Source organism: Sycon ciliatum, chromosome 5, assembly GCF_964019385.1.
Source record: "Sycon ciliatum chromosome 5, ocSycCili1.1, whole genome shotgun sequence".
Classification (NCBI taxonomy): Eukaryota; Metazoa; Porifera; class Calcarea; order Leucosolenida; family Sycettidae; genus Sycon; species Sycon ciliatum.
Window position 1 is genome coordinate 13,192,512 of NC_088647.1, and position 18,923 is coordinate 13,211,434.

Sequence of the window (18,923 nt, forward strand, 5' to 3'; positions counted from 1 at the left end):
GAATCGGAGTGGTGGCGAGTGCATTCTCCTTCCTCGGTGAACACTGCCGGTCACCCTGTTTGATGATCCACCAAACACCATTGGTGCAGGCCGTGTTTTTTCGGAACCAGCCATTTATTCGTCCACCAACAATAGAAATTAATGTTTCTCACTTGAACACTCTGTAGAGCTGTCGCTGTCGTGACAAGGCCGTGTATACTCCAAGTCTACATGTAGGATGAAGAGTAACAGTTACTGCTGATAATGAAGTTTGCGCTCGTGGACAATACAACGCTGTGTGAAGTAAATTATGGCTCCACAATCGCTCTGAATGCTAATGTGTGTCCATGGAATACTAAAACACAATAGGCGCGGTGCAGCTAACGCCCAACGTGGATGAAACAGACAACAGCAGCGGCTAGAGCGTTCTCCTTCCTCGGTGAACACTGCTACAAGACATTATGCTTGATGATTCACCAAACACCATCGTTGGGGGCCAAGTTTTCCGGCGCCAGCGAGTTGTTCGTCCACCAACTAACTTTGATGAGTCTTTCTTCAACACTTCGTAGAGCAGCCGCGCAAGGCCTTTCCTTCGCGTTAGGGTAGCGATCCTTCCTAGATGATATCGCTATTCATTGTTACTTTTTACTACAATGAGTAGTGTTTCTCCGAAAATAAAGTCAGCTGCCTGGGCATTAGGCATTAGTACTGCCTAGCTAGGCCTAGCGCCTGGACTTGGAAAAAATTAATTTTGCAAGTCTTCAATCATGTTTGCATATGTACGCGCTATCCAGCCATATAGGCCATGTGGCGTGAACAGATTGCCTGACGTGAAAGGTAGCGCGCGGGCGCGCGCGAGTCGTACGCGCTCGCGCGCGCGGACGTGTCTGACACGCGAAACGAAAAGATTTTTTTGGCGGGTAGTCGGCAAAAATTAAGTGACGGTCCCAAGGACAGGTATCCATGGTATCCGGTAGCTGTGGAGTACTGTGACACCGTCTGTCACTGTGTCATCTTTTGCCTTGCGACGTTGCGTCACTTCATCGCGATATATCGGCATGCGTAGATATCTACGCGCGTGGTCATGTAACACACACAGTAACAGCGCGCTGGCTGGTGACACTCTGAATAATCTCTGATTCACGTCGGTATCGTAACCTGTTACCTGGTAACGGGTTGCATGCGGCAGTGAAAGAGACGGAGAATCACTGCTGTTTTCGACAATGACGACAGCATTCCGGAGCAAGCGAAAGCAAAACCCGAGCCGAGGCCAGCTGGCTAGATCAGGGATCGGGAGTCGTGAAAGCCCTTCACGACTCCCTAAACTACCTGGGCCTTAGAATGCAAACCTGAGTTGACTATTCATGCAGTGTATGGTAGTCCGTAGAATAAAATGACCCTGTGTCCCTGACACCCTGTCCCACTAATGCCACTACATGTATGTCACTCTTTGCCTAAGCGGGTTACCATGGTTACGCTTAGGCTTTGGATAGTTTGGAACAGTTTGTCATCACGCATCGCATGCCGGTATGCCACTGAGTGTCCGGGACTCCTCTGGGGAATCCCACTCAGCATTACATCAAGTATTACTGTAAAACAGTTTTTTCTTTCCACTGTGAATGCGTGGGCGAGCGCGGGTGGTGGTGGTGGTACATGTAATGGTGGTGGCTGGCCTGCCACTTGCTTAGCCTAGCCTAGGCTATGCCCCCACCGGCCCATGCGATTGTCTCACGGTAATCCCACCACCTGTGCACTATCGCCTATTAGTACCAGTTATCTACAGTCTACACTGTAGATGTACACTGTAGATGTACAGTGTAGACTGTAGTGGTCAAACCAAGCATTATTGTTTAGTTTAGCTATTCCCAAGTTATTGCAAATATTTAAAAGCTGAGTAAACGATGTATAAAAACCAGCATTTGCTTCTGGGAAGGATTCACAAAAACAAACAAGCACACACCATGGCTCAATGTAACTGCACACTGGAAAGCTGCTTCTATGGTCAAGTGCGAGTGGCAATATCAGAAAGACGGTAGACTGTTTAATATTGATGGTCACCCTGCAGTGGATATTATGCGGGAGAGGAAGATGAGTGCCGCGGGGTGCCATTCCACCGTGCTTATCCTCTGCCAACTGCCGCAGCTGATTAAGGCCTATGAGCGCACCCAGGCGAATGCCGAGTCGGGCTAGGCAGTCCTGGGAAAGAGCTGAGAGAAGAGTTGTCCTGGGTCGGCCCAGTCGACACCGCAGGCTCTTGTTTTGCTTCATAATCTGATTCTATAAATAATTACAGTCACATACATGTACATACTAGTAATACATGAGTCATGACACTTGAAGCATGACAGATACTGCACATGTACAGCAATCAACGGTGGACCAAAACAAGTAAAGGCTTCACAACGTAGTTTGCTGCAACTCTGGCTGAGTTTTAAAACCTTTTAAATAATAATAATTATGTACAAGGAGAAATAGGTGTACTCATAGCGCCGTAGCAACAGGTCATTGGATATGCCTTGTACAATCATGTATACAGTTAAACCTGTCATGGCGACCACTCGGATAAGGCGACCACCTGTCGCAGAAGACCACTGCAACCAGGACCAAGGGATGCTACTTCCAGTCAAATTACCCTGGATAGGCAGACCACCTGGTAACAGAGACCACATTTTGATGGTCCCTTGAGCGGTCGTCTTAGACAGATTTCACTGTATGTGCAGTGTGTGGGTGTGCATTGGAGTGGAAACCAGTACGGTACAGTGGCTACAGCGGCCGCTAGTTCACCACATCAGTGAGTCAGTGAGTCGCTGACAAACGAGAGGCCAGACGGGGCATTCACTCCAGTCAGGGCTGCTTGGTTGACGTTCTACATGGACGTTTCATATCGGCAGCTCAGTTTGATCAATCCCGCTGTTGATCCCGTCGACGGGCGGACAGGGCGGTGTGAATCTTGAATGGCAACCGAGCCTGTCGCATTAGCAGATCTCGGCGGTGAGTCTCGCCTCGCCTGCACACACGGGGCAATGCAACATCATCTCACTATGCACAACATACTTTCCAGTGGCATCATTATTCTCGCTGTATTGCAATCAGTTGTAGTGTCATTTCCACGTAAGGTTTACGTCGCCTGTATGGTGTGTTCCTCCACCAATGAGCGCGTACAATAGCTCAATACACTATTCTTATATTTAGCAGCGTGTATATGTCAATGTTCCATGTGGAAAGCGCACACTTGTGCCATTTCTGCTGTATAAGAATGACCATTCCTTTACACTCCATTATCATCATCCTCCTCCTCAACTGATGATCTCGAAGGAGCGAAACAGCTGTCTACAATGTGGAGGCGTAAACAAGTATCTGTCCATGGAAGTGTCTTTGCCGTGCCAATATTTTAATGCTCAGTGCATTGGTTCGGCTAAGAGCGTGGCATGGTGGTGACGGGTTGAGGATGTAACAATATGTGTCAAGGCACGCAACAGACAAGCGCATGGAAAACATACTGATGTTCATTCATATACTCATCACTCCTTAGTCCTTACCTTGCATTGCCTCTTAGTACAGACATCACGATGGGTGCTGAGTAGACGTTGCTCCGTGCTCTTGCAAAACCGACATTCCTGACATGTGGTGAGTTTGTTCCACATCTGTATCCTCTTGATGTGGAGGTCTATAAGGTGGGCATGGTAGAGAGGACAACAGTGATTCTTGAAAGTTCACACTTTAGCACCATCCTACACTCGTTTTCTCTCTTTTTAACACTCTTGTAGCGTTATACTTATAAGATTACTCAGAGACTGTGCTGCACCTCGCGGCAGCAGGACCAGGGATGGAAGGGAAGAAAGGAAGGAAGGAGAGAAATACCGCAAGACATACACAGACAGAGAAACACGCAAAAACACAGTCAGACCGAGATGATGATGATGATGAGGCTTTGGTTGTATTGGCTCTAGGCGAAGTGAATACCTTGTATATAGGGCTGAAACAATTATACCGATAACTCGCATATCGATCGTGAAGAGTGCAATCGATAATCGTTAGTGTTCAAAACGAGTGCTAATGATTTTGTCTGCATGCATATCAGTGACAGTATTCTAGCCCTTGCACTCCATCCGATAGTGGATACGAGTGCAATCATGTACTTTCAAGCGCAGTGAAATTGATTTGTGTTTTGAAAGAGATCGGGAAAGAAGACTTTGCCTTTTCGGTTCATTTGTGGGAGAAGTCGGAGATGAGAGCAGTTGCCAGAGCGTGATGACAAGATCCTTCACTCTAGAAACAACATGAAATTTTCTACTTGAGTAGTTCGTGTTGATGAAACCAGCTAGATATCTACAGATGTCGACAGAGCGGTGCCACAAATTTTTAGCGTTGCGAAGGCATCATAGAATTTCTTCAAAAACGGTTGTTCCATACAGCCGACAAGAATCGATAAAACCAATATAGCGATCTTTAAGGATATTGGTTGATCGTTAGGAGTTATTGAATGATCGTTTCAGCCGTACTTATACCCTTGTTACAGCTCCATTAGCACAAGTTCTGCGTTCCTTCGCGCGTGACATGCACTGTCCTTCAATGCAACACCTGCACCAGTGTGTACCATGTTGTAAGCTGTGCATGCTTCTCTCAAATAATCTTTAAGTATATAAAATCTTGTAGGACGCATCACGCAGCTTCATAAGTAAAAAATGGGTTGTGAGCAACACTGGCTCACACTCAAATCACTGCTTTTCACCAGAAAAATATTATATTTCAACGTTTCGGTCATGAAATAACCATCATCAGGAATGAAGTGGGCACACCGGTTAGGATGGGTTAATAAATGAGGAGCGCTGTGAACTGATAACAAATCACACCTGCATGCACTATGACGAGAAAGAGAGAGAACTGCCAAGCGGCAGTACCTCGCCGCCATGGTGAAGTCGGCAGTGCTCGCCCAGGGCTTTTCCAGACGTCTTGTTGCGCGAGTTATCATTGTGTTCTTTTGTTCGCGTTGCTACACTACGGCCAGTCTCTCCAACATACTTCTCCGAGCACTTGCAGGTCAGACGATAAACCACGTTGCGTCTTGTGCATTCTACCTCGCTCGATTGGCATGCAACGCAGGCGGCTTTAGGCCTTCCTCGTCGCCTCGGGGAAGCGGGATCCACCCACTTACGGCAGCAAGGTCCAGTGAGGCTGGACTTAGTGACGCTGTTGGAAAGCCTTGCATTCTTGTAGATTATCTGTACATTTAGATTGTATTTGTTTAGAAGACGGTGGACCCTGTAGTGGATGGCATCCGTTTTGAATGGTAACTTCAACGTGGATCGATAGTCTTTCTTTTGTTTAGCAGGTCGTCTGGCTCGTTCATGAGCAGTCGCGATAACTTTGTCAGGAAAGTTGTTGAATTTTAATGTTTCAATAACCTTTTGCTCACTTCGCTGGCGGGCTGCAGGATCAGAGGAAAGGCGGGCCGCGCGGAGGAATTCCGAAGACGCGATGGCGAGTTTTTGCTGTTGCGGAACGCACGAGTTGAAGTCTGAGACGAGGCCACTGTGGCAAGCTTTGCGGAACAGCTCGAATGATATTGCGCCCTCGGAGGAGACATGAATAGTCGTGTCCATAAAGTCAACCGACCCAGTTTCCTCCGAAGATTGATACGTGAACTTGATGCTCGCATTGGCGGTATTGAAGAATGCAATCAGCTGCCGGAGAAGCGCGGCCCCCAGTGTCCACAGCATAATGATGTCATCAATATAACGCTTGTAGAGTACGGGAGCACCAGGCGAGTTTAGCAACAGCGAGGTTTCGAGGTCATGCATGAAGATAATCGCAAACAGGGGCGCTAGGTTGTTACCCATGGCGATGCCTTCCCTCTGGTGGTAGACCTTCTCACCAAATCTGAAATAATTAAAATTCAACAACATTAACCGACTGCTCATGAACGAGCCAGCTTGGCGAGTCGGCATTCACAGAGGTTCGCGTCCTTGCCACTGAGTCGGATCGGGCCAGGAGGAGAATACGCGAAGCAATACAAATTCGCGACACGAGCCCCAGCATAAACAATAACGCAGGGTGGGACCTCCTGTGAAGTCTCTGGTGAAGTACTGCCTTGTACATATTTCTGGCCCTGATACTCGCTCTTCCTGGATAGTGGTGGTTTTGCACCCCTTGCACTAGTGCACTGTTACTACTACTGTTGTTGCTAGCGCCTGCAATTACATGTCTGCACGCACCTAGTGCACATGTACATTCTGTTTGTTGCCTGTACCTGTGCCATATTTAGAGTTGTCGCGTATTGCGTTATTTCTATACCTGTTTTTTTTTGGTGATATTTTGTCCTTTTGTTCTCTCTCTCTCTCTCTCTCGTCATAGTGCATGCAGGTGTGATTTGTTATCAGTTTGCAGCGCTCCTCATTTATTAACCCATCCTAACCGGTGTGCCCACTTCATTCCTGATGATGGTTATTTCATGACCGAAACGTTGAAATATAATATTTTTCTGGTGAAAAGCAGTGATTTGAGTGTGAGCCAGTGTTGCTCACAACCCATTTTTTAATCTTTAAGTAGTTGCTATATTTTGCGTTTTGCTGCACAGTCCTCCGTTCACTTCTGTAGTATATAGAAACTACCAATCCCATTGCCACATGTGACGCTAAGCTCGTGGAAACATCATAGAGAGCTTTAAGTTTTAGTTCTAATTGCTTCAACTGCAAGAGGCTTCCACCTTCTTTTTTCTCTCATGAACAGATATCAAAGTTAACTCAAGCTTTTAAAAATGAAATTCACTGGTTTGAAGGAAGGGTACATGAAATTCAGTTATCCAACACTCTTCGTAAGCCGTTTGTTGGGAGCAAACTGGGCTCTAAGTTTGTTGTTATATGAAGAGAAAAACAGAGTGAAGTACAATTCCAGCACACGACAAACATAATGCATCTATAATGTACTGTAGAATGGGGGGAGGGGGTAAGAACGTTAAAGGAGAAGTTAAGGCTAAGATCAAAATTCCACCAGTTGTAGTCTTCGGGGTGCTGAGTCGAATGGTCGTGGTCCGAGGAAGCTGAGACGCTTCCTTCCTACTTTAATCCCAATCGAACTCGCGCACTTCCACCGAAACTGGGTGACTGCGCCCTACTAGATGGGGATTTGTATGCAAAATGTCACTAAAAGCGCCATTTCGTTCTTATAAAAGCATGGATGACCGCGATTGGCCCATGTTGTAGTCTTTTGGACGCTGAGTCGACTTGTTTTGGTCCGAAAAGGCTGCGATGCAGCGTTCCTCTTTTATTCCCAATCGAACATGGTTGAACAAGCGGTCACGTGCTCCTGGGTGCCCAAATCACCTGGTCACCGCGCCAGCAGGCGACAACTTTCACACCAAGGTTCAACTCGAGTTCAACTCGAGTGACAGGACTGCACCCAAAAAAGGTCAAACAGGCTAGTAAGTTGTACCCTGCAGGCACCGTGACCAGGTGACTGGTGTACGCAGGAACATGACCGCTTGTTCAACCATGCTCGATTGGGAATAAAGGAGGAACGCTGGTTCGCAGCCTTTTCGGACCAAAACCAGTCGACTCAGCGTCCAAAATACTACAACATATGGGCCAATCGCGGTCATCCGTGCTTTTATAAGAACGAAATGGCGCTTTTAGTGACATTTTGCATACAAATCCCCATCTCGTAGGGCGCAGTCACCCAGTTTCGGTGGAAGTGCGCGAGTTCGATTGGGATTAAAGTAGGAAGGGAGCGTCTCAGCTTCCTCAGACTTCCTCGGACCAAGACCATTCCCCTTTGATTTAACATTATCTGAATCAGGACCAATTTGCGATGAAATATTTAAGGTGCACCCACCTGTCATCCCCATTTGACCCGTGTGAACCTCTATTGGTACATCGGGCAATTGACAGAAAAGAGTGAGCGATTTCAAGCTGATGCAAGTCTCATTGCCCGCCCTCCGGACGCACGATGTGTCGCCCATTGCACTGGTTCAGTCGCATTCCACCTGCCAGGATAACAACTGGACGCAAGACAAACAGACAAAGATGTTAAAATCTATATGTACTAGAAAACCTTCTGATTCACTCTCACAGAAACTTGAGAACGAAAATGCACACAATTTGATACTCCATGTACGGACAGCAACATGCTACTTCGACCTTACGATAAGGTCTTATCTGAGGAGCTCAGAATCACTGGCTGAACCACTCGCAATCAGATGTGTGGTGAACAAGTATCCTCTGACTTTGGTTTTCTGAGCTGGAAAAATACATTTTTTTCTGTGAGAGGGAATCGAAAGGTTTTCTTCATTTCTTTGCATAGACATGTATCTGTAAACAGTGGCCTAGTGGATGAGCGAGCCCAATCACCTAACATCACTCGCGAATTTACTTCATGATACTGACTTTATAGTGCGATGCAAATAGCAATAAAAACTCATTGATCTTCGGAATATCGGCAAGACAAGACTGGCATGAAGACACTGCTCACCTGGCACTAATGACTATAACATTGCGAAAAGGCATAACACGTTCATGACTGTATACACGTATGTTGAGCGCATTCTGAGAATTCCCAGATTGCTTGCGCATTCTGGCAATTCTCAGATGGCTCATTCTCATGGCTCATGGATTTCGTCTGGTAATTCTGAGGTGGCACAGCACAATGAAGTTGCAGATTGCACACTTAAGGCAGCTGTGTCACATTTAGTCTGCATTTATTGACAAGTTCCTCTTGTATTCACCATTTCGATGTACTTGATGTAATTCCAACTGATGATGCGTCACAAGAAAACGATATTGGAAAACTCCTGTCTTGACCTCCCTTGCCTTGTGTGTCGGAGTAATGAGTGCACACTCAATTTCGTTCATAGCCCAAACTATTAGGCAAGGCTATGAACAAACATTTAATGTTTAGTATTTTCGGGAGAAGAGCATAAGCGAATATTGAAACCAGGGTGAAATCAAACTTCAACACGGTGGGCGTATGTATGTGGCCACAGTGCTTCACGAGAATTTGCCATGTATAAAACAAGCTGTTTTTTTCTGAGAAATTCAATTAGCGACGCGAATATTGGGCGCGAATATTGGGCAGCCTACAATATCTTGGCATATCGCATTCTCACCAGATTTAAAGGGGAAGTTAAGGCAAAAATCAAAATTTCACCAGTTGTAGTCTTCGGGGTGCTGAGTCGAATGGTCTTGGTCCGAGAAAGCTGAGACGCAGTGTTCCTCCTTTATTCCCAATCGAACATGGTTGAACAAGCAGTCACGTGCTCCTGGGTGCCAAAATCACCTGGTCACCACGCCATGCGCCAGCAGGCGACAACTAATTACTTTCACACCAAGGTTCAACTCGAGTGACAGGAGTACACCCAAAAAAGGTCAAACAGGCTAGTAAGCTTTAACAACAGTAGCCTCCAGAAAACGTTACAATGAAGCCTGTACAATGTCAATGATTATGTCATGTACACGACGTAACGTGCATACTACGTGGAGTATACCCGACATGCAACATGGACCAGCAGTGCCAGCACCAAGGTGCGCTTACCTTTCTCTCGTGCGCTCCTCTACATTTGTGGCAGGCTTACTCCAAAACTCGGCAATGTAGCGTGCATTCAAGTCTTTCCTCCAGAGTAGCAAACTTTGAATCCTCATCTCCTTCTCCAAAGCGCTGGAAAGCCAGCTGCAGTTCCGACACAATCATTTTATAATAATTTCTTGCGCTGTTCTCTCTCTCTCTCTGTTCTTTCTTGCGCTGTTCTCTGCCCAGCGGATGAGCATGAATGTTGAATGAGTCATGGGAAGCCGAGCACATCCACGCAGCGACGCTCAACCTCTCAAACTCATCAAGAGACAAACAGGGTAACAAGACAGACAATTTAGTTTTAAAAAAAACCTCGATAGCTAGCTGTCAAGTAATACAGCTGACACTACATACACAGTCTACAGTCTACAGTAACACTAAAACCTAGTAAACGACGTGACTAAGCAGTGTATGTAGTGTCCTCATTCCAGTCATTCATTCATCGCTAGAAGTATGGAATCAAGCAAGAGTAGATCTACGACTGTACGAGTGTGAGATCGCCTACATAATCACAGCCCGCCGCGCGAAGCGCGAAGGGCTGTGCATGTGATGTACATGTAGGCTGATCGAACACGAGTAAGAGTAGGAGTTTTTGATGATTTGTGACACTGACATGCACCCGGGTGCATGTCACAAATCATCAAAAACTCCTACTCGATATGAGTTTCAAGCGTGGGTACCCACGCTTGCAACTCATAATGTCATATCGAACTAACGTTTACTTGTAAATACTTCGCGAAGGGCTGTGATTGGCTGATAGAACATGAGCACGGCTGTTTTGATTGGACTTCTGACATGAACATGACACGCACTTCGATCTTCCTATCTAGCTTGAAAGCACGACTAGCTCGACTCTCAACCTTCTCGAGCCCTACTACACATGATGTAGTACTGCTGTAGTCGAGTTAGAAAAAGAGGCTTGATCAAGCCCTAGTACGTAGTGCGTGGAGTGGGTTTTGATCGTAAAATCAAAGCCCGCTCCACTAAAATTTAATATTATAATTATGGAGTTCTACTTCTTGTAGCATGCTTTGATCGCCTCATCTAGGCCCTGCTAGGTGCAATGCGATTTTATAATAATTGGTCATCTCCGTGCCTACACTAGGCTACAGTCTTGTGACATGTCAGAAGGACCAAACAATGTCTACTTCGTCGCATTTCGCGGCTACATGACTGTAAGTATAACATGAGCCTATCAAGTATCATAATTATCAGTACAGGCACTGCCAAAATAAGGAAGAATGAGGAATACTTTAGCCCTACGAACTTAGAACTATTACTTAGTCAACTTCATGACTTCAGCCCTAGTTTTTATTAAGTAACAGAAAATATCAGCATGAGGGGAGGATTTATGTTGACTTGCAGAGCAAGGTACCACTTATTACATGTATGATGTGACTACTAGTACTACTAGTACCACGGCACTAGTCTGGTGGCGCCAGCGCCAGCTAGCTACAATAGTGAAACAATAAAATAGTCGCAACCACTATTGCTACTTTATTTCACAAATTTTCGGTACTTTCGGTGCATCTGTTTCAACTAAACTAATTTTACTTTCATACCTAAAATGTCAATACACCGAACAAACCCTAACACACATAATCCAATATTGAACTGCTTCTCTATTCCTAAAATTTCCGTTCACCTAACCTGGCCTTTGCCCTAGCTCATACCAGGGCCGAAAATATTGAGCATCTACATTGGTGGCAGCAAAAGCATCAGCAGCCGGCTAAGCTAGTAAAGTAAAAATGGTCTAGTAAGCAAATACATGGCATGGATTCCTCTGTGGAGTAGCATAATTTATCAAGACTGAGTCTCCAAAAAATTACTTGCAGCAAGGAGAAACTATTGAGAATATGAGGCAAAGTGTTGCCACTTGATGTGCAATGTAAGTGCATTAGACTGGGCAATGAAAACTTGCGACCGTAAAACATATGGGTGAATAGAGTGCAGCCTTTGTTAGCGGGGTATACCGTACGATGAGCCACTCTCATACAGAGAAATTCAAGACGAAGTGTGTGAAAGTAGTTTGTTACTCTCGTTCCTTTTGCATTTTCCATAGCCAAGTCCAGCCTGGTCTACATGACTAAAGAACAGTGCACAGAAGTATTCAAGTAGGCCTGGTGATGGGATTGATGATTAGGCACACAACTGAGCTGGGGTGACCCTAGCATCGTGGCAAATCCAAGCACACCACACAGCCAATGGCAAACTCCTCGCCCGTTGGAGGGTGCTTGATTCCAAGCGGACACGGCACTCCTTCCAGCTTCTTACACGTGGGCCCTACAGGGCAGGAGGGAAATTTGGTTTGGTAGCGCAGTTCCCCACCATTCACGTCATGACATATTGGACAGAAATGAGTTGTTCCCCAGCAGAAGTAGACTGCGAGAGTGCAGCAGTAGCGACATTTGTACGCTATGAAGTCCGTTCCATGCTTCGGACACACCTGGACAAAAACAACCAGTCAGCCAAGACACAAACCACTGGATAGACATGTTGATGTCTGACCTCCTTTTCACAGCTCACGCCGTTTAGAGTGGAACCTAGATATGCAAACAACTGGACTCGACTTCTTGCCTCTCCTCTTGGCAGTTGAATTTGTACATGAGTTGGTCAACACCTCACCATCATGCACTACCCTAAAAATGCGAAAAAAGCAAAGTTCGTCCATTTCATTGAAAATTGGCTCAAATGAAAGAAAACAGTTTGAAATACATGCCTGTGAAGTTCCACGGTCGTTGGGCCAGCCTGCTGCAAGATATGATGCATTGAAGTGCGAATTGCGCCAATTTAGCCCTATATTAGATCAGTCTATTCTTATTATTCTTTCACTCAACATGATCAGTGTCTGCTCTAGGATTGTAGGACAGCCGGGTACACGTGTACCTGGCGCAACCATTTCAACCGGGTCGGAGCCGGGTACACATGTACCTGGCGCTGTCTCACCAGTCGAGTCACATGCTAACTGGTTGGTTGGTTTATTTTAATTCGGACAATAAACGGGAACTAGGCCCAATGATCTAAAGGCGAATGGATAAGCCGCATGCGAAAGCGCATTTAGCCGCATTTAGAAAAGAGAGGACAGGAATTAGAAAATTACGAAAGAAGAAGTATCTGACACATACAAGCCATGTAGTCAGTCCTTTCAAAGTTCGAAAGTGTAAATTACCAACCGGGTCACAGGTGACCCGGTACTATATTTTCAACCGGGTCCAAGCGCCGCCCAACCGGGTGGATTACCCGGCTCACCCGGCGCTGGAGCAGACACTGATCATATGCCTCCACTGATAAGCTCAGGAGGAGCGAAACAGCTGTCTGGAGGGTCATTGTCAATATCAATCTATATACCGGAATTGTCCTCGCTGTGGTGATGGTGATGTGAGTGCAGAGTTTGGACCGGCCTTGAGCGCAATGTGGTGGTGTGGTGTATTGGATCTCACTTTTAGTTTGATTTATTGCCAGTATTTTTTTCTAACATCAGCCTAGTAACATGATGATGCTATGTTGAAAATGTGAAGCAATTCTAATGATGCGTTCTGGAGATATACTGGATAGCCTACGGCGGGTACCGTTCTGGGTAGACTGCTACCTAAGCCCATATGCCCCATTCACATCTTCCACACATAGCAACATTCAAAAATCTGCTCCATTCTTTGCGATAAACAATGTCAAGTGCAACCTCTTACGGGCGATGGTGCCCTCGTGAGAATAAAGAATTCAATAAAAAAACCTTTCAGTGTGAATTCCTCAAATTTCACACGGAGTCACATGCATAGAGATAGCATTCTTACCTCCACACCTCGGACGTTGGAGCAGTGGCCACACATAAGTTCCTGTGGGTCAAACTCTGCTCCGACAACTTGTACTGCACACTGAGCATCACCGCCGAAGTAAGGCTGTAGATGAGATCAAACGGGAAAAAATGTTGCAACGCTCTTTGTTCGTCATAGCTTACCCAGGCCGGGTTTCTCGTACCTTGGAATCCATTGGAAATGGACTTCACACTCACAGTATCCCAGGAGAAGTATTATATGGAACCACATTATCCTCACGATATACCACTTCACACTCGCTTACACCTGCCTCTGACGCATATAGTCTGCGAAAGTAGTCACGTGACCACAGGTGCTGGAAGGTCGAAGTTGCTCGTGCCATCTATGAATAAATTACACTGTTACGGATAACGATATAATGCATGTCTGACCCCCAAAACCGTGGCTTTCATGAACATGAGTGATTGTGTGCATACGACCGAACACCCTCACTGTGGTGATGCAAGAGAATCCTAGTGAGCAGATATCTGTTGGGTTGGGCACCTGTCTATCTGTCGGGCAATACTGTACTCTAACAGTCTACCAGCATACGGCAATGCAGTGCACCACTATTTATCTATCTATCTTGTGTACATACCCTCTCACAGTCGTGGCAGAGGTAGTACGCATAGCGCTTCATGGCATACTCAGCCGGCTTCTGGTAGAACTCGCTGCATGGATTGGTGATGGCCTCGTTTTCCAGTTCCTTGTCAACTTCCAACCGAAGCAGTGCTTTCTCCTTCACCCTCTTGAACAATCCGACCATAGGAATAGTGCGCGTATCCAGTGATGGATGCTCCATGAAGCAATCCTAGGGAGGAGATGCAACCCCGCACATCAACAACGGCACAACACATAGTTCGGCTATCGCAAGTCTGCACTGGTTATCAGCTAGATACGGACAAAACTCAAGATCTGTTCCATGTCCTGAAGCATCCCCACCCCCAGGTGCATATCAAGAATGGAGTAACAGTCACACAGTCATGGCCACCGTGATTTCCTCCCATTGATTCCGCCAGAAGCGTTCTCCAACGTGTCTAATACTTTACCATCTTGCTCACAAAACCACTAGACTGCGTAGTGACATCACCATGCAGCCATTGGAAAAGTCAATTCAAGAAATACTACTACTGCTGAAATACATAAACTAGTGTATCTCAAGACACACAAACATTGAACACGCACTCCAGAAAAGCATTTCAAAGTAGAAGCATCCCGACCACTCTGTGATGTCAAGCAGGAAATATGTGGACACGTCAACATACCTCGCAGCTGGGACATTTCAGGAACTGGAAGCTGATCCTGGGGCCACTCCACTGCTTTTCCAGCAGCGTGTCGCAGCAATGCTTATGAAAGATGTGTCCACAGGAAAGCTGGAGAGTGAAGCACACAGTCATGATATCAAGCCTTTAGTACAAACACTCTAAATGCTCGGATGGAGAGCTAAGGATTAATTTATAAGAAAGAAAAAGGACCAAGGAACTACAAGTTATGCTATAATGTCCACTAACACCACTGCAGTTACTAACACTAGCACTGCAGTCACTAACACCACTGCAGTTACTAAACATATAGCGTCACTTGTAGCTCCTTGGTCCGTTTTCTTTCTTATAACTCTAAATGCTCATTGGAAATGGAAACATCACCATTCCACAGCCGATCAAATAACACGCACTCTGGCTTGTACCCGTACTAACCTGAATAGCTGGAGCCTCGCCTAGCGTGTCTGTATAGCAAATGGCACATGTATCGTCGGCAGTGTAATGAACTGCTCGTGCCACTTCAATCACGGCACCATTAGCACCGTTGTTGTTGCAACAGGTGTTGTCATCGGTACTGCTACCAGTGATGCTGCTGCTGCAGACAGTGGTGTTGGCGGTGGAAGTGGCGGCAGGGGCAGCGGCAGTGGCTGATGCCTGGTTGCTGTCGCCGCAACATGGACTCTGCAGGCATGGCAGGCACTTCTCCTCTCCAGCAATTCCTCCACACCAGTCTCCACAAGGAAGACGCTTAGAGCAAGCAGAGGCATTGCGCTCCTGTTCAGCAACAAAGAAGAAATAGGATTAATACGCAAGGGCAGAGCATACCAAGGAAAAACGGCTTGGTCATCAAAGAGGACCAAACAGAATCAAATTATTTTCAAACTACCCTTCTACTTAGTAAGGGTGCATTCTTATTTTCTGCTGGTGTAATATTGGATGATTTTTCTCTTGGAAGCCGAAGATAGGGAAGAATAGAACAGTCCCGCTGGTCAGAAAAACCCGACCTCATGAATATAATAGTGCCAAGGGCCACGCTGTCCTAGCACCACGCCCACACACCACTCTGCGCACTGTAGCGCAGCACTACTTTTTTTTCATGAGGGCGGATTTCTCTGGTCAGAACTGTGAACTGGATCTTGACTCGTAAAGTCCTAATTGTCTCAAGAGTGAAAAGTACTGATGTTCATTCATGTCCTCATCACTTGGTAGTCCTTACCTTGCACTGTCTCTTAGTACAGACATCACGATGGGTGCTGAGTAGACGTTGCTCGGTGCTCTTGCAAAACCGACATGCCTGCCTTGTGGTAAGCTCGTTCCACATCTGTATCCTCTCAACGTGGAGATCTGTATAATTATAACACGTTATTTAAGAGGGGTAGAGCAGACAGGACCAAAAGGATACTTGTAACTTCGAAATACACTTTAAAACATCATGCTACACTCGTTTCCTCTCTTTTCAACACTCATGTAGCGTTACAAGATAACTCAGAGACTGTGCTGCACCTCATGCAGAAGGACCAGGGATGGAAGGGGAGAAAGAAGGAAGGAGAGACAGACAGCGAGACCGGCTGACACAGGCAGGTACAGACAAACAGCGAGACAGACACAGACCGAGAAACAGACACAGAGACAGGCAGAAACACAGCATTTGCTGCATACTCCTATTTTGACCGCGCCTCACATGAACCGCGAATTCATTTATTTATTTATTATTGCTGCCTTGGCACAGTTTAGGTACACTTACCTGTCATCCCCATTCGACCTGGGTGAATCCCTACTTCTACATCAGGCAACTGACAGCCAAGAGGGAATGATTTCACACGCATGCAAGTCTCATCGCCCGCACTGACGCACAGTTTGTTGCCCATTGCACTGGTTCAGTCACATTCTACCTGCCAGGATAACAACTGGACGCAAGATAAACAGACAAAGATGTTCAAAGTTCAAACTTAACAATCCCCTCATTTCCTCTCAAAGAAAGATTGAAAAAATACACACGGTTTGATGCTCCATGTGCGGACAGCTACTTGTCACTTTGACCTTATTAGGTCTTATCAAAAGGGGTTCAGCATGACTGGCTGTACCAATCGCGATCAGATGTGTAGTCAACAAGAAAGGTGGCTCAAAGGACTACAGTCAGAGGGTTCTACTTGCGGGGCAAGCCTTTAGAAACATCAAAATTTAATGCTGGTATTCATTGCATTTCCCTACATAATGGGCGCTAACGGTGACAAGCGTTAAGCGGTACAGTCAACACCATATTGACCATATCGACCATAGTGACCGCAGTGACTGTAGCGTTTCTGACCCGCCCCCTGCACATGCCAGAAGCAGCACCACAGAATCTACCTGAAGCAGTGCAATGCAACTTGGTGCTTTGTTGTTTCGACCTTGTAAGGTCTCCTCAGCGGAGCTCAAAGTCACTGATCGAACCGATCGCAATGAAGGAGAGCTTTAGCCTATACTATGTTCACACTGCAAACACCATGTCCCCTGCCTAATACTATAGTAATAGTACTTCAAGTAATAGTAATACAACTTAAGACTGGCGTGAAGACACTGCAGCTCACGTGACACTCTACCACTGCCAAAAGGTATAAGTTAAAGGGGAAGTTAAGGCAAAAATTAAAATTTCACCAGTTGTAGTCTTCGGGGTGCTGAGTCGAATGGTCGTGGTCCGAGGAAGCTGAGACGCTCCCTTCCTACTTGAATCCCAATCGAACTCGCGCACTTCCACCGAAACTGGGTGACTGCGCCCTACTAGATGGGGATTTGTATGCAAAATGTCACTAAAAGCGCCATTTCGTTCTTATAAAAGCACGGATGACCGCGATTGGCCCACATGTTGTAGTCTTTTGGACGCTGAGTCGACTGGTTTTGGTCCGAAAAGGCTGCGATGCAGCGTTCCGCCTTTATTCCCAATCAAACATGGTTGAACAAGCGGTCACGTGCTCCTGCGTACACCAGTCACCTGGTCACCGTGCCTGCAGGGTACAACTTACTAGCCTGTTTGACCTTTTTTGGGTGCAGTCCTGTCACTCGAGTTGAACTCGAGTTGAACCTTGGTGTGAAAGTTCTCACCTGCTGGCGTGGTGACCAGGTGATTTGGGCACCCAGGAGCACGTGACCACTTGTTCAACCATGTTCGATTGGGAATAAAGGAGGAACGCTGCATCGCAGCCTTTTCGGACCAAAACCAGTCGACTCAGCGTCCAAAAGACTACAACATATGGGCCAATCGCGGTCATCCGTGCTTTTATAAGAACGAAATGGCGCTTTTAGTGACATTTTGCATACAAATCCCCATCTCGTAGGGCGCAGTCACCCAGTTTCGGTGGAAGTGCGCGAGTTCGATTGGGATTCAAGTAGGAAGGGAGCGTCTCAGCTTCCTCGGACCAAGACCATTCGACTCAGCACCCCGAAGACTACAACTGGTGAAATTTTAATTTTTGCCTTAACTTCCCCTTTAACAGGTATACACTCTTGTCATTCTCACCAGATTTATCAACAGTAGCCTCCAGAAAACGTTATATGTACATGATTGTACAATGAAGCCTGTACAATGTCTATGTACGTCTCATACTTATAAGTTATAACGTTCATACTCATAGAACATACCCAGCACGCATCATGGACCAGCACCAAGGTGCGCTTACCTTTCTCTCCTGCGCTCCTCTACTTCTGGCAGGCTTACTCCACAACTCGGCAATGTAGCGTGCTTCACTTTCGTCCAGAGCAGCAAACTTCGAATCCTCGTTTCTTTCTCCAAAGCGCTGGAAAGCCAACGCGGAGTGCAGTTCCGACGCATTTTTATAATAATTTCTTGTGCTGTTCCCTACCCAGCGGATGAGCATGAATGTTGAATGAGTCATGGGAAGCCGAGCACATCCACGCAGTGACGCTCAACCTCTCAAACTCATCAAGAGACAAAACAGGGAAAAGCTCACAAACTGTAATTTTGTAAAGTAACACTACATGTACTATACATCTAACAGTGTCCCTGTTTCAGTCGTTCATTCATCCCTAGAACGATGACTGTTATCACAGTTATGTCGACTTCTTCGTATATCGCACTTCGCACTACAAAAATAGTTCGTAGCTGTACTGACGTGACTGTCGACATGTCGAGTGTCGACCATGACCATGGCATGATGACGTGTTCACCTGGTATGCATGACTTCTGCTGTAGTGTAGATCTACCATGCATGTGTAGATCCACTGTCATCATGGTCATGTCCTTCGACGAAGGCTTCGTAGCTCCGGGCAGTAAATAAATAAAAATGCATGTCTTTGTGGTCCACTTTTGTAA

At 46.2% G+C, this 18,923-nt stretch overlaps 1 protein-coding gene and 1 long non-coding RNA gene across 3 annotated transcripts; both read right to left on the reverse strand.

Annotated features, from left to right (window-relative positions):
• Positions 1-1,715: 1,715 nt before the first annotated feature.
• On the reverse strand, positions 1,716-10,009 carry LOC135817679 (uncharacterized). Its single transcript, XR_010553573.1, has 4 exons — positions 9,505-10,009; positions 7,810-7,975; positions 3,519-3,646; positions 1,716-2,986 (listed from the first exon to the last, which is right to left on the reverse strand). It is a non-coding gene; the product is annotated as an uncharacterized LOC135817679 (long non-coding RNA).
• A 1,005-nt stretch (positions 10,010-11,014) lies between these two features.
• Positions 11,015-18,579, reverse strand: LOC135817678 (E3 ubiquitin-protein ligase MYCBP2-like). 2 transcript variants are annotated; one of them, XM_065330908.1, is made up of 8 exons: positions 18,271-18,579; positions 16,359-16,521; positions 15,831-15,958; positions 15,050-15,388; positions 14,618-14,725; positions 13,951-14,163; positions 13,332-13,436; positions 11,015-11,986 (listed from the first exon to the last, which is right to left on the reverse strand). In XM_065330908.1, the coding sequence occupies exons 2-8, from the start codon at positions 16,480-16,482 to the stop codon at positions 11,708-11,710; spliced, it is 1,296 nt and encodes a 431-aa protein (XP_065186980.1). In that variant the 5' UTR covers positions 16,483-16,521; positions 18,271-18,579; the 3' UTR covers positions 11,015-11,707. The 2 variants fall into 2 exon arrangements, with proteins under 2 accessions (XP_065186980.1, XP_065186981.1); XM_065330909.1 differs by lacking the exon at positions 16,359-16,521.
• Between the last annotated feature and the right edge of the window lie 344 nt (positions 18,580-18,923).

Excerpts from the sequence above, each read along its gene's own strand:
- LOC135817678 (XM_065330908.1), bottom strand. The coding sequence starts at position 16,482 with ATGGGCAACAAACTGTGCGTCAGTGCGGGCGATGAGACTTGCATGCGT. Across the intron at positions 15,959-16,358 it reads AGGTCGAATGGGGATGACAG|ATCTCCACGTTGAGAGGATA; the intron begins GTAAGTGTACCT and ends ATAATTATACAG. Across the intron at positions 14,164-14,617 it reads TGAAATGTCCCAGCTGCGAG|GATTGCTTCATGGAGCATCC; the intron begins GTATGTTGACGT and ends TCTCCTCCCTAG.